At 37.6% G+C, this 14,438-nt stretch overlaps 1 protein-coding gene across 1 annotated transcript; it reads left to right on the forward strand.

The window, feature by feature from the left end:
- Positions 1-203: 203 nt before the first annotated feature.
- gucy1a1 (guanylate cyclase 1 soluble subunit alpha 1) lies at positions 204-13,146 on the forward strand. The gene is made up of 8 exons (XM_007551761.2): positions 204-750; positions 1,001-1,068; positions 2,542-2,630; positions 2,718-3,433; positions 6,357-6,842; positions 8,941-9,084; positions 11,169-11,323; positions 11,582-13,146. The coding sequence occupies exons 1-8, from the start codon at positions 511-513 to the stop codon at positions 11,718-11,720; spliced, it is 2,037 nt and encodes a 678-aa protein (XP_007551823.1). The 5' UTR covers positions 204-510; the 3' UTR covers positions 11,721-13,146.
- The last annotated feature ends 1,292 nt before the right edge of the window (positions 13,147-14,438 follow it).

The following is a 14,438-nucleotide window of genomic DNA, read 5'->3' on the forward strand; positions in this document are numbered from 1 at the left end:
ATAATAATAATAATAATAATAATAATAATAATAATCTCGAATCCAGCTGAACACACTGCTACGTTTGTGTTCATAATTACCAGTTTGGTAGCCTCCAGTTCAGTTGTTCATCTGGGTTGAGAACAGAAAAATCTTGCATGCGACCAGTGGGTTGGAAATAATTTCTCATGGCTGATAGGTTCCTCAGTTAGCCTACACCAGCCCCTTTTGCGCATGGATTGGGCTGCCGCTCTTTTTCATTACTTGCTCATTGGCTTTTGGCAACGCTGGTTCCCTGCCATCAGCTGCCCATGCAGCTTCCCAATGAATATTGTATGCGCTCTCGGGATGTGCTTTTGGTGATGATGATTTGAATTTGCACCTAGACGGAGTACGAAGGTATCCAGATGAGCAAGACGAGATGATGGGGATGCTCACAGAGAGCGCAGCAGCTCGGTCACATCTGCCCCCCTCTGAAATGAGATAATACTCAAGTGCAGCCAGAAGATTGTTCGCTTACAAAAGGGGAAGATGTTTTGCGCTAAACTGAAAGAACTGAAGCTATCAGGAGAGTGCCCGTTCTCCGGCAGCGCCAAAAACGATGAGCTCGGAGACTTTGAGGAGCGCTCACTTGACGCTGCGGATTTATCGCCTATTTCTAAGGACGTGCATGGAAAAATAAGCCAGTCTGTACCTCGACAGAAGACAAGCAGAGCCAAAGTTAACCTGCACACACTTGGCGACAGCATCCGAAAATTGGCATGTCCAGAGGTAACTTAATGAAAACATGCATGATTTTGCGTCTCATGTAACCAAACAGAAATAAATAAATAAATAAATAAATGTCTTTATTTTTTTATTTATTATTTTTTTATTTGTCGCATTTCTGTAGAAAAAGCAGGGATCCTAATACCTGTTTATGTAAATAATGAAATTCTGTAATCCTGATATGATTAAACCAATTGAATTCAAGTCTCTACCATTTTATAACCTTTAACTTGCTCGACACTTTGTGATACAGTTTCAAAGGCTGCACACTGCTCTCCAAAGAATGATGACACTAGCAGATCACAGCAGGGACTCTGGGAGGTAACTTGTCTTTATTTTCCATTTGTATTTTTGAAAAACAAAGCAGACTGTATTCACTGCATGCATTTCCCATCTGAAAAATCTTTGTTGTGCCTAATCCACCTCAACAGCTTCTTACTTCTCACGACATAAGAAGCTGCAGCTCATTTGGATCATCTGTTTCCCAATACATCACAAATTCCTCCTGTCAGTCTCACTACCAGACCTGCACTAATGAGCATAATAACAATAAGGAGGGATACAGACTGGGGCTGCTATGGATACTGGGAGTAAAAAAAGAAATGGCTTTTTCGACGTAGAGGAAATGAAGCACACACACACACACACACGCACGCACACACACACACACACACACACACACAAACACTATTCACTCATTAGGATCAGAATTGGACGTTGATCTGACAGTGTTATTTCTTCACATTCAATTAGCTCTGACTTACCTGCTTCGCTGTTTCAGTGGTGTTTTGGTACATTTGAAGCAGCTACTTAGATGCCATGAAATAGTAAATATTTGGAGGAGTTGAATTGGAAAAAAAAACATTTGATCAAAAATTTCTGAAAGGCTGTTTATTGTATGAGTGGTAAGCACAAAATGGTATGAGAATCTCATCATCTGATAACCTTGAATGACCACATAACGGCGACAAGGGTTCGTATGTTCGCAGTATTTTCACATCTATGCTTTGATTAATTAATTTATTTTTTTGTAAAACAGAAAAGCAATAATTATGCTAAGTAATAAAACATCTCATTGATTACTACAGTTACAAAATGGCATGTATCTATTGTTATTTACATATTTAGTAAAAACTAGACTGATAAAAGAAACAAGTTAATTCTTCTCAAAATATTGTACAGTTTTACAATTCTGAGTAAAACTAAAGGTATTACTAACAAGTGACAAAACAGCAAGAACACCTAAAGTTGTTTAAAGTTTACTTAGCATTCTAGACATTCTAGACATAGACTTAAGAAGAACTAGGAGGGCATAAATAGGACTTTCAAGACAACAGTTATGTACTTAAATAATACTTTATTATTCAAATCAACACAGTTTTTAATCTGTACACTGTTAAATTAGATCAATGTGTAAAACCATTCAACATAATTTAACTTCGAGAAGTACTCATTGATTTCTGAGACATCCATCAATTAATATTTTGGCAATTTGCTAGTGACTGGTTTTATCAATATGTTCTGCCAGAACCAGCCATTTGAAGACATTGGTGATCTTGACGTGGCCCCTGTTCTACACCATGATTGTTTGTGTTCTGAAAACATCTGAATTTATGCTCCAGATGACTTAAGATAACTTGGACTTAACTGTAATTAACAGTGTGAGGGAAAATCTTTGTGTTAAAAGCTTTACATACCTTGACGATGGCCACCAGTCTGTTTACTTGCCAGTAAAAACATGCTTTCCTGAGCATAGCTACTCCTGACTGAATATGTTATCTGTGGGCTTTTCAGTCCAGCAGCTTGCTGTGCTCGCTACCAGAACTGCAGTGATGAACTGGAGCATTTGCTTGAGATGATGAACAGTTATGCGACCAAAACAGGTACTGACAATCCTGGCAAAGGACGGCTCACACAACAACGATGGGTTGCTTCATATCTTCATCTGTTTCTCCTCATGTGTTTGACAGCAATCCCAATGGAGGCTTTGGAAATTGCTCTCGGCGAGGAGATCTTCAATATGTGCTACGAGGAGGACAAGCACATTCTAAGGGTGGTGGGGGGTGCACTGCACGACTTCCTCAACAGCTTCAATGTCTTGTTGAAACAGAGCAGCGTGCCGCCCAACCCGGACAGAGACGATTGTGTAAACGAACCATCGGTGCTGTGCTTAGACAAGGATCCGGACCTGCTTACTGTCTATTTCTTCAACCCCCGCCCCTCCACTGAGCTTTTTTTCCCTGGTGTCATCAAAGCTGCTGCACGCCTGCTGTATAACACTACTGTGGATGTTTTGAAGGATCCCCCCAATGCTAAAGACACCATCCTGCAGTCCAGCCCTCAGCCCAGTCTCCTGTACACAGTTGTAGTAAAGGATGCTAAAACTCTCAGCCCCAGTCCACTCCGGGCTACCTCAGCAGGGACCCTCCCTACTTCCTTGTTCTCCACTATATTCCCTTTCCACCTGATACTTGACCAAGACATGGTTCTGGTTCAAATAGGACATGGGCTCAGAAAGAGACTGTTTAGGAAGGATGGACAGAGACGGTCTTCGACCTTCCAAGAATACTTCTCCATTGTCTCCCCACAGATCAAATGCACCTTTCAGGGTATTCTGACCATGCTAAATGCACAATTTATCATTCGGATCAAGCATGGAGTTCCTACTGCAGACAACACAGGGAAGGTATGTAGACATGAATTAAATGATAGAGATTCACTTAGAAATCAAGTGTTAAGTGGGATTAGATTGATTTGCCCTGACTAGTTGATTAAAAACATACTTTCTTTTCGGATCAGTGAAAGCGCTAGATGATAGCAATCAAACTCCTTGGTGTGGAAGGCATTACTAAGAAGCATCAAAAATAGCTATTTACAGGGTTGGTGAGATGTTTAAAATGAATTCAGAGAAAGCAAAGAGATGTAAGAAGCTGTTTAAAGGTGTATTGTATTTTTTCATGTTGAAACTCATTCATTTTTGTTGCGGTTTTGTTGATGCTCTACATTTTCTAGCGTGCATACCCAGAGGTCACTCTTTCAATAATTTGAGCATTGCTAACTGTGCTAATTGCTACTTTGAGATGCTAAAGACAGTAGTTTAAAAGTGTAATCATATACAGTGGCACGATTCTTCTCCCGTTATAAATAATTAAAACCCACTAGGAGTAGAGACTTTAAGGGAATATTTTGAAGGCTGTTTTTATAACATTGTAAGAGAAACTACAACACAAAAAAATAGTATCATCAGGTCAAAGCTTTACAAGAACCGGAGCTTGGTAACTGGCCACAGGATTCTGATTGATGCATCTCTGCTCAAAAAAAGGGACGCTCTTGATTCATGAGGCTGGAAATCTTCTCACGGTTATGTTGATGTTAAAAGGAAAGAGACATAGGGTTAAAAAAAAAATTGAGCTGTTTACAAGCAGTCAAGCCTATTAATGTTGTACTTGAGCACACTTGTCCCGAGGTGGAGATCAACATTATACCCCCAGTGGAGATCAGAAGCAAATGTCAAAGCATTTTACCCATCAAATGCAGAGCCATGCTGGTGCGATTTCAGCAAGAGTGCACAGCAATCGGTCACCCTGACAAGCAACAACAACAAAAAAAAAGCGTCAACGAGTAAACGTGACGGTGGTGTAAAACAGGTGGAAATCTGTGAGTGGGTGAGTGAGCAGACACAGCAGTGTCTTTCATCTGGAGTCAATACTGTGTTACCGACAGCTCCCCGGTGTAAAAATACGACTGTAATGTCAGTGGAAGTGACACAATTAACCTGAATTATGTTGCAATTTGAAAACACTCCTGCTGCTCTGCTTCACCGCCCACACACGAGCCTATCAAAAATAACAAATGCTTAGATTGAAATAATTGTTTTGCAACTTCGCAATGACATTCAAAACAAAAACAAAAGATATTTTTAGAAGTGAAAATTTTCGGTCTGTTTGTGCAAAATTCAAGACGTTGTTGTATCAACTTTGTGTATTAGACTTGATCAGAGTATCGGTTCTCAGATAGAAATAATAGTAGTTGTCCTCTAGGAAAATGAAATGCATTATAAAGTTCATTTTCTCTGAGGCTCTCTTCAAAAGGGGAAGGACAGGAGGACATGCCAGTTGTTAAATTAAAGGCCAGAAAATAGCTGCAAGATTATATTTGCTCATGAAAACCAAAATATACAGTCACAGCAATAAAATTCTCAAACCAACTGGAATTGCAACAAAGAAGACTGAAAGAGGAAGATGGGAAGTAATACAATCTGAAAGCCTCACTGTTAAGAGAACTGCAGCAAAATGCCCCAATGTCAGATTAATACAGGAAAACATGGATATATTTAGAGTCTTTTTACTTCAGGCGTACCAAGAAATGGAGCAATGCTGGAAATCCCATGAGAAAGTATAACAAACCTTAACACATACCTTTGTATTAACTGAATCAACAAGTTCAGTTTTATAATCCTACCACTTAGCACACAGTTTACAGATGTCATTTTGCTCACATGCTTTTTCACTGGTACATGCTCAGAAACGTTTGAAAAAAAAATCAAACTGTAAAAATCAAAATTCTCATCTGTATGAAAATCACGAAAATCAGAAAAACCACACTACAAAGAATTGCAAATTTGCAAGTCATCACAGGCTGTAAGGAGAAGAATACATCAGTGTATTCTTCATCAGAGCGAATGTAACCTTAGGGATGAAAAGCAGAGGTATAATTCAGCCGGCAGACAGGCACTATTAATGTCCACTTTTGATGTCTGGACCAAATATAACATCAATTCATCTACATGCTGCTGAGCCAAAAAAAAAATCAGTCTGGACTACAGTGGTTCGTTAGTGAATTAATGACATCTCCCCTGGCAATGCTGCGATGCGGTTAGTAAACAGTCCCTCTGATAAGGTTCTTTGAATTAGAATATAAATCGAGGATTTAGCCCTCTAAACTTGCGACCGACAGAAACCCATATCCAGCTGTGGTTTTATAGATTTAGAATTTGACATGTTTGTGTTCAGTTTCTCTCGTGTTTATATTTACACACAGTCATAAAATTAAGTGTATTTACATTGTATGTTAGATCATCTAAATACATGGAGGCCAAAAGAGAAAATTAACTTGTTTTTTTCTTACATAGCTACAGTTTATCAGAAAATGATTCATACCCCTTGAAGATTTAAATGTAAGCTAATCTTTTATTTTACCAGTAAGTGTCTTGTGACTGGAAGTAATTTCAACAGCTTGATGTCACCTTAAATCTGTTTGGCTCATGCCAAGTAGAAATTCCAACTTTTGACATTGCATTTTATGGATGAAATATAGACAAAAACAAATTGCTTTTCAGCACGAAAACCCAATTTACATTTATTAACTATCTTTCGAGAAATGTCAGTCTGATTTCCCACCAGAATAAAACCAATTGGTTGAATGAAAGACATTTAAAATCTTAATATACAAGGTAAATGAATCATTCTGGGGGCGTAGTTGTATCCTCTGAAGTCAGGGAGCTTTGCTGGAAACGCTTCTTACATGCTGATCTTTACACATCTCTTGCAAAAATGTAAGCCACGTTCCTCCTTAGTCAATCTTTATCATGTTTCTCTTTTTCCTCCTAGCTCATGGACCTTAAAGGTCAGATGATTTACGTCTCAGAGTCAAATGCCATCTTGTTCTTGGGTTCACCGTGTGTAGACAAGCTGGAGGAGCTAACAGGCTGTGGCCTCTACCTGTCAGACATTCCTATCCATAATGCACTTCGGGACGTGGTCCTGGTTGGCGAGCAGGCCAAAGCCCAGGACGGTTTGAAGAAGAGGCTGGGGAAAGCCAAGGCAGCCCTGGAGCACGCTCATCAGGCCCTGGAGGAGGAGAAAAAGAAGACGGTGGACCTTCTCTACTGCATCTTCCCTGGCAAAGTGGCACAGCAGCTGTGGCAGGGTGAAACGGTTCAGGCCAAGAAGTTTGATCAAGTTACAATGCTGTTCTCTGACTTAGTGGGCTTCACGGCTGTTTGTGCGGTCTGCACACCGATGCAAGTGATCACCATGCTCAACGAGCTGTACACCAGGTTTGACCACCAGTGTGGAGAGCTGGACGTGTATAAGGTATGCTCAAGTAAGAAGATGTACTTTATTTTGTTTAGGTGGCTGTCAGTGGATAAAACTCCAATATGTTTATGTTTGTTTTGTAAGATGTGGTAAAAAGCTGTAAGGAGAAATGTGGTTAGGCATCACAGTACCATTAACCCTATAGGTGCCTGTGCTAGCTCTCTGCAAAAATACAGATTTTATGTTTTTAAGTAAAGTTAAACGCAGCATAGTAATTGTTCATTTTTCTGCAAGTTTTTGTTTTTACAAACAATTTTGAAAATACTATTGAATGTAAGCAAGAGCAAATAACTTCACTTTTCAGTCTGAAAAAGATTATACTTACCTTTAAAAAAAATATGTTAAATGAATGTGCATGTCTGTTTAAGTCTCTTGTTTCTGGTACAGTGGAAGTGTTACCCAGCTGATTGTCTCTGCTATTGCTTTTTTGTAACATTTTAATGTTTTGGATTATTATGCAAATATCAATTCCAAACACAGATAACCCGAGTAAATACAAAAAGCAGTTTTCAAGTGATAATTACTGTATATAAGCAAACCTAGTCTTTTCTGAAAAATTCGTGGCCCTTAAACATTACAACCTCCTGATCCACCTGCATTCGCAACAAGTAATGGGCCTTTTCTGTCTCTGCGCATTAATTTTGAGGATTGGTGCAATTCCTCCACATTGGAGCATTTTTACCAATTAACAGCTTCCTTAAAGTCAATCCAGAACATATCATTCAAGTTTTAGAGCAGCTATTCCACTCAACAACTTTAATTTTGTTTTGTTTGTCAGCCATTTAGAGGGTGAATGTGCTGTGGGGTGCTTTGGATAAGTTCCCTGCTCCATAAATTTGAGACAAACCTTTGTGTTCGTTTTGGTCAGCAGTCAGCCACTGCTTCCCAGTCTCTCTGGTACAGCTGAATCACTGATCAAGTCTGCAGTAGTTTAGACACTCTGTGTTATTTTGTAACCTCCTCAATGGGCTCTTACGAGTAATTTTGGCAGGCTGGTCACTGCTGGGAAACTTCCCCACTATTCCATGTTTTCTCCATTTAGGGATAATGGTTTTTACTTTGATTCATTGGAGCCCCAAACTCTTAGAAATGACTTTGTTACCCTTTCCAGACTGATGAATGTTAATAGCTTTGCTTTCCTACTGTTCCTCAGCGTCTTTGATCAGGACATATTGCTGCTCTCTGAGATATTTTAGGCTACTTCATGCTATTTAAGGGATATCATGACTCTAAAATTATATCAGTAATTTGGCCTTAACATGGCTTGCACAATTGGACAGAAAATGTGGCTAATCAGTCATTTCATGATTTAGCAAGTAAATGCAATTTGTTAATACACAAAAGGCCAGGTTGGTTTAGATGGCTTTGATTTGAAAGCATTTTTTTCCTTCAATTTACTCTGATTATTTTTGTTTGATCAGCGGTAGCACTTAATTGGGATTAAAGAAAAAAAATAGATCAAATCTACTTTGACTAAAAGGTCGACTCTTAGTTTAGTTATAACAACAGTAAAGCCTGCAGACGGCTTCTAACCTGGAGCAATGTTGGATAATGTAATCAAAGTGTCAGACAAGCAAAACAGAAAGAGAAGCACATTTGTCAAACGTCTTGTAAAAAGCAATGGTTCGAGGATGCTTAAGGCCCCTGTTTCCACTCTGCATATCACCCTAAAATAGTTTCATCTAATCTGGGCCAAGTAGCTAAAGACCAGATTTATACAAATGACAAGAAGAAAAGACAGAAGTAACATTTGACTTTTTAGCATTTCTAAGGTTCTGTTATTTGTAAAAGTTTTGCTTTTGGCTGTATTCCAACCTTTTCTTTTTTTACACAAGAAGCTTTTGATGAGCAGCCACTTGACATTAATCATTGTGTTTAAGCTACATTTTCTTCATTTCAACATTGTTTTCAGAAATAGCTTGAATAGCTTGGGGGAGGGGGTGGGGGGGGGAGATCAAACTAACCAAGCAATAATAATTGTGCAAATAATCTTTTGACTTCAGCTTGGGCAGACCACAAAAACCTGCTGAGAGGCTTTGTTCTGTCTCAGCTGAGCAGTTGAGAATTACTGTAGCAGCATTTCGGCTCTCTTCAGGTGGAGACCATTGGTGATGCCTATTGTGTGGCTGGTGGCTTACATAAGGAGAGTGAGACTCATGCAGTCCAGATTGCACTCATGGCTCTGAAAATGATGGAGCTGTCAGACGAAGTCATGACGCCAACAGGAGAACCGATACAGGTAAGGGTCAAGCACCAATCACGGTAATACACCTCATTAACTCTAATTGTGCAGACTGCAGTGAAGTTGGAGAGTGTTCATGTGAAGAGTTTTAAACAGGCAGAGATTTCTCTGATCTGGAAATGTTTTCTGTCATTACTGAAAGACTTTCAGTTTTAGAAAAAACAAATTAAATTGTATCTTGAATTAGTTATTCATACTTTCAATGTTTTCCCGATGGTTAATTGTGAAATGCAGGGCCTTCCACTGGTAAACATGATGTTGAAAACCTTAAAATAAATGTGTCTTTATGGGAAACATAATTTCATACTAAAAATGAAGAATTCTGCATTTCATCTGTGTGCTTTTATTCAGTTAGGAAAAAAAAATACGTTAATAAACAATTGTCTTAAACAAAATCAGCTTTTCCATAGTTATTAATGCAAATAAAACAAGTTGTATTTCTACATTTTTCGGTGTGACAGAATATCTACGAGCTTTAGGGTAGTTGTCAATAAGTATATGTTTTTTCCGGGATTTAAACATAAAATGACCCTGAGATTGATTTCTATTAACTTTTATTAGCTTCGCTGGAAAAACCATCAGAAATAGTTACTAGAATCTGAGCTTGACCATACTTGCAAGGTGACATATTTGAGTTTGATTTGGTTCTGTAATAGGCTTGCAAAGTGTAGCCTGTTGCATATCTAAACACAGTCAGACAGTTAATCACAGCAACCAAATGCATGGACAAGAAGCATCAATATCACTTCTTTGTGTGGTCCTAGAAAATACCAGCAACGTATATTATATTAACAAACTTTGTTTGGCCTGGGAGAGGCAAGACCTTTTAAAAATAAAACATGGGTTCTCACATTCACTTCTTCCCAGGCTACATATTTATCCTAAATGCCACCATTGACATTTCTTTAGTGGTTGCTATTGCTCTCTCTGAAGTCCACTTAACATACCAACATCCTTAAACAGTTAGGATGATTAGTGAATTGTATTTTAATAATAAGCATGGAAATGAGAATGCAAAAGTTAGACTTAAGCAAAAACAAAAAAAAAAGATAGCGAATTAGAGAAATGTTTGACTGATTCCATCTTCATCCCTCTACTTGAACATGACCTCAAACATACTGTTTGATCTTCAGAATAGCTCCCCAGGGCCCTGATCTGAGCTTCGTTTTCAGTTTAACTAGGACATGATGTCCATGTGGTTGTTAAGTGGAGTCGGTCAAAGATTTAAGACATTATTTACCTTCATAGCTGCTGTTCAAAATATTTAGCATGTTCGTTGAGTGCTAACAAATTGTATCCGGTTTCTTGAAACAAATTAAAAAAAAAAAATCTATATCAAATGTACCCTCCCTTTATTAAGATTTGGCGAATATACTTGCTACATTTTCCCATTAATCTGCTTAAGTATCACTTTGCAAACTGTTGGTTACAATAAAAGTATAAAAATGTGCTTCTTATACAATGGATTGCAATAGCATCCATGCCAATAGAGTCTATTGGCACATTTTACCGTTTCAGGGATTTTATGTGATGGACCAACACACAGTGGTGTACAACCGCAGTGACATAATTGTTTTTTATTTCCAAAAAAACGTGGTACAACTACATACCTGTCAAGACATCACATCCACTCAAGCTGACAGAGGAGGCAAAGAGAAGCTTAATCAGAGAGGGACCTGATAAATTTGGAAGAGCTGCAGAGAGCCACAAATTTCTCAACAATAATTATTTCATCTTCCAGCTGGAAAATGGTTCTGAAACATACAGCCACAGCCCCTATGGACTGGTTCCAATGAAGATATTTTTATGAAGATGTTAATTTGTGTTGTCTGGACAAAATGAAAATTTGTGGCTGGATTTAAACATCAGCATTTACAAATCCTCTCCATTTCATTTATTTCATCAAAAAAAGACAAAAAAAAAACTGTTATTATGCATGTACAGAAAAAAAACTCACCATAGAATGTAAATGAAAGTAAATAAAAAGCTGTAGGTTGAAGCCAATACTTACTTAGAGACACTGTGCAGATGCCCAATTCATACAAACAGTGATCAGGAAATTATCTTTTTTTGTCTTCCAGATGCGAATTGGTCTCCACAGTGGGTCAGTGTTGGCGGGTGTAGTTGGAGTGAAAATGCCCCGCTACTGCCTTTTTGGGAACAATGTTACATTGGCAAACAAGTTTGAGTCATGCAGCCAGCCGAGAAAAATCAACGTCAGCCCCACAACGCACAGGTAAACACGCGTTACAAGCAATAATGATCACAGGGAGTTTTTACAGCAACCCCTGAAGTAATTGCTTTAACCTTTGTATATACTATTATGTGTGTAGTATCATTTATTTTTTACCAGAGACATGGAAAGAAAAAAAAAGCTTTAAGTGCTTTTGACAAGATACTTAACTTTTAGGAGGGAGCTGTATATCCTCTTGTGTCAAATAATTTGCCACATTGTTTTTAGACTCATGGTTTATTTGTATGTTCTTCATCCCAGATTGCTGAGAGGTCGCCCAGAGTTTGTCTTTGTTCCCAGGAGCAGACAGGAGCTTCCGGCCAACTTCCCAGAAGACATCCCTGGTGTTTGTTACTTTCTGGAGGCAGCCTTCAAAGTTTCAAAACCAACGACAAACTGAAGCCAAACTTCTACAAGTCCAAAAATATTAGATAAGGTTAAATGAAGAAAAAAGTTGTATCGTATAATTTATTCTGAGTCTTTATCATGGTTTTCAAGTGAAACTATCACAGCAGCTGGTTAAGTCATAGAAATGTCAGTTTATTGTCAAACATGTCCTGTCTGTGCTATTATCCATTTGTGCAGTTGTTGTGGAAATTAACCGGTTTCATCTTTCTTCCACAATGAGTCATTGCTGCATTTTGAGATCTTTGGAAAAATTGTGCTCGCATCAGATATGTTGACAGTCAAGACAAGACTTTGGGACTGTTTTGTTCTTTTTTAAGGTAAAAACTAATAAATGTGGACACTAAAAAAAGCACAAAAATGCACACACTATTAACTTATAAAATATGTTTATGATGTAGCTACAGACTTTACTACGAATGGTCAAAGATCTAATTTGTTTATGTGGCACATTTTTTAAAAAAAACAACTGCTTTACAATCACATATGAATCAATGGTGCGATTATTTGTATTCAGTCGTCAGAATTGTTTAGTCCCATGTTGGAAAGTGCAGTGGAACTCTTTCCGAACTTACAATTACAACTTAGAAAATGTATTTATTCAAAACACAGTCAAAGTTGCAAAAACAATCTATGAATTTGCATTTCTGACAGTACTGTACAATTTATGTTTATGAGCAGGTTCCTTTAATGTTTGAATGAATTGCTAATCATGGCATAGGTACACAAAATAATATTTGCACTGGCTTTGTGCCTTTCAAATAAAACTAAATGTTAAAAGTAATTCCTGTATCTGAGTTCTGACATCCATGACAAATTTTATGCACCAATTCAACTTATACATGAAGGTAGTGATTATATAATTATGCGATTTTTTTTTAATTTATTTATTCTACCTGCCAAAGCACAAAGACAATATATTTGACAAGATTTCTTTCAATCAAAGATATCCACCAAAAAGGATACTTAAGGATGCAGAACTCACTTTTATGAAATTCTGTTAATGCAGAACAGATTAAGGTGCCTTATGGGAATGCCACAGACATGTGCCAAGTAGACGAGGATTTTTCAATCATACATATAATCAATAAAGATTATAATTCACTTTAAAATAGACTAGAGTGATATATGAATGACATTTCCCCCACTAGTGGAATAATAGAAGTGTTTATCTAACTGTGTGTGGCTTGTTGACACAAAGAATTGTCTTCATATTAGTTCCATAAAAAGGTATGCTTTTGCATTTGTACTCATCCTACTGTGCACATCTGTAACATATTTATTACATGAGTTGTAAACACACCTTTAATATACAGAGGAAATATAACACAGGACGAGTTCAATGAATGTCTTTCTACCACTCACAGCAATGTGCTTTAATTATTGTTATATATCAAAGTGCAATAAATATTGTCATGAAATATTGTGGTTGATTTTGTTCACTCAAGAAATTAAGACAGTTTGCACAAAGCCTCATAAAACAGATTATTGAAAATATATTTTGGTTTTTATTAAATAAATAAGCAGTAAGTACAGCATAATGCTAAAGCAGAAGTAAAGTTGTACAAGGTTTTACAAATTGTTTAACAAATAAAAGTAATAATAGAATTTTGTTCCAAAGGATTAATACTATAGCTGTAGTTACAGCTATGTGTCTTTTGAAGTCACTTCCAGCTTTGTCCATCAAGAGACTGAAATGCTCTTTTTTATATAATTTCTGCTCAGATTTGAAGGAGAGCATCTGTAAACATCAGATTTCAGGACCAGAAGCAGATTCTCAACTAGATTCAGATCTGGACTTTGACTGGACCATCCCAATACATGAATATACTTCCATTATAACTGAATGTTTAGCGTGAGGACATTGATCTGTTGCAAAGTGACCTCCATCCTAATGTCAAGTATTTTGTAACCACTAACGGGTTTTCTTCCAGCACTGCCTTACTTTTATCCCCATCTATTGTTGTAGAAGGAAATGTTGATGACTGGTGAAGAAAAATATCCGTACTCATTATTGTGCTGCTGCCATGTTTCCATAAAGCTTTCATTTTGGTCTTATCGGACCAAAGAAAGCATCTTGTGTATTTGTTTTGTCTCCTTCATGACTTTAAGTTAAGTGCAAAAACAACTTCTGATGACTTTCTTTCAACAATCCTTTCCTCGTTGCCAATATCAACTATTAGTGCAATGGTTATCTTGACAACAGATTCCCCTACATGAAATGTGGATCTCTGGAGTTTCTTAAGCGCTATCATGGGCCTCTGGGCTACTTCTCTTAATAACACTGTCCTTGCCTGTTAGTTTAGGTGTCGTACTCTTTCCAGTGTCAGATGATGGCTTGAACAGGGCTGTTTGGAACATTAATTAAAAGTCATAACCTTGCTTTAAACTTCCCCACAACTTCATCAATGAGCAGCAAGTGTTTAGTCTTCATGATGGTGACACAAACCTTTGAGGCCACAGAAAAAATATTCATACTCGGATCAAATACCACCGAGATGGACTCTTTTTTTGCTAATTGGACATCTTCTAAAAACAATCATTAGATTAGAGAAGCTGGATACAAGCATACCAAATGTGAAGTTGTTTTTTTTTTTTCTTGTTTGTTTGTTTTGTTCTCTGTCAGGTATATTTTTTTTATTTTTCCCAAATCACGATTAAGCACTATGCATATTCCACAAGCACACAAAAAACTCAAAGACGTTTGTGGGTA

The sequence above is a fragment of the Poecilia formosa genome, unplaced genomic scaffold, assembly GCF_000485575.1.
Source record: "Poecilia formosa unplaced genomic scaffold, Poecilia_formosa-5.1.2 Scaffold44, whole genome shotgun sequence".
Lineage (NCBI taxonomy): Eukaryota > Metazoa > Chordata > Actinopteri > Cyprinodontiformes > Poeciliidae > Poecilia > Poecilia formosa.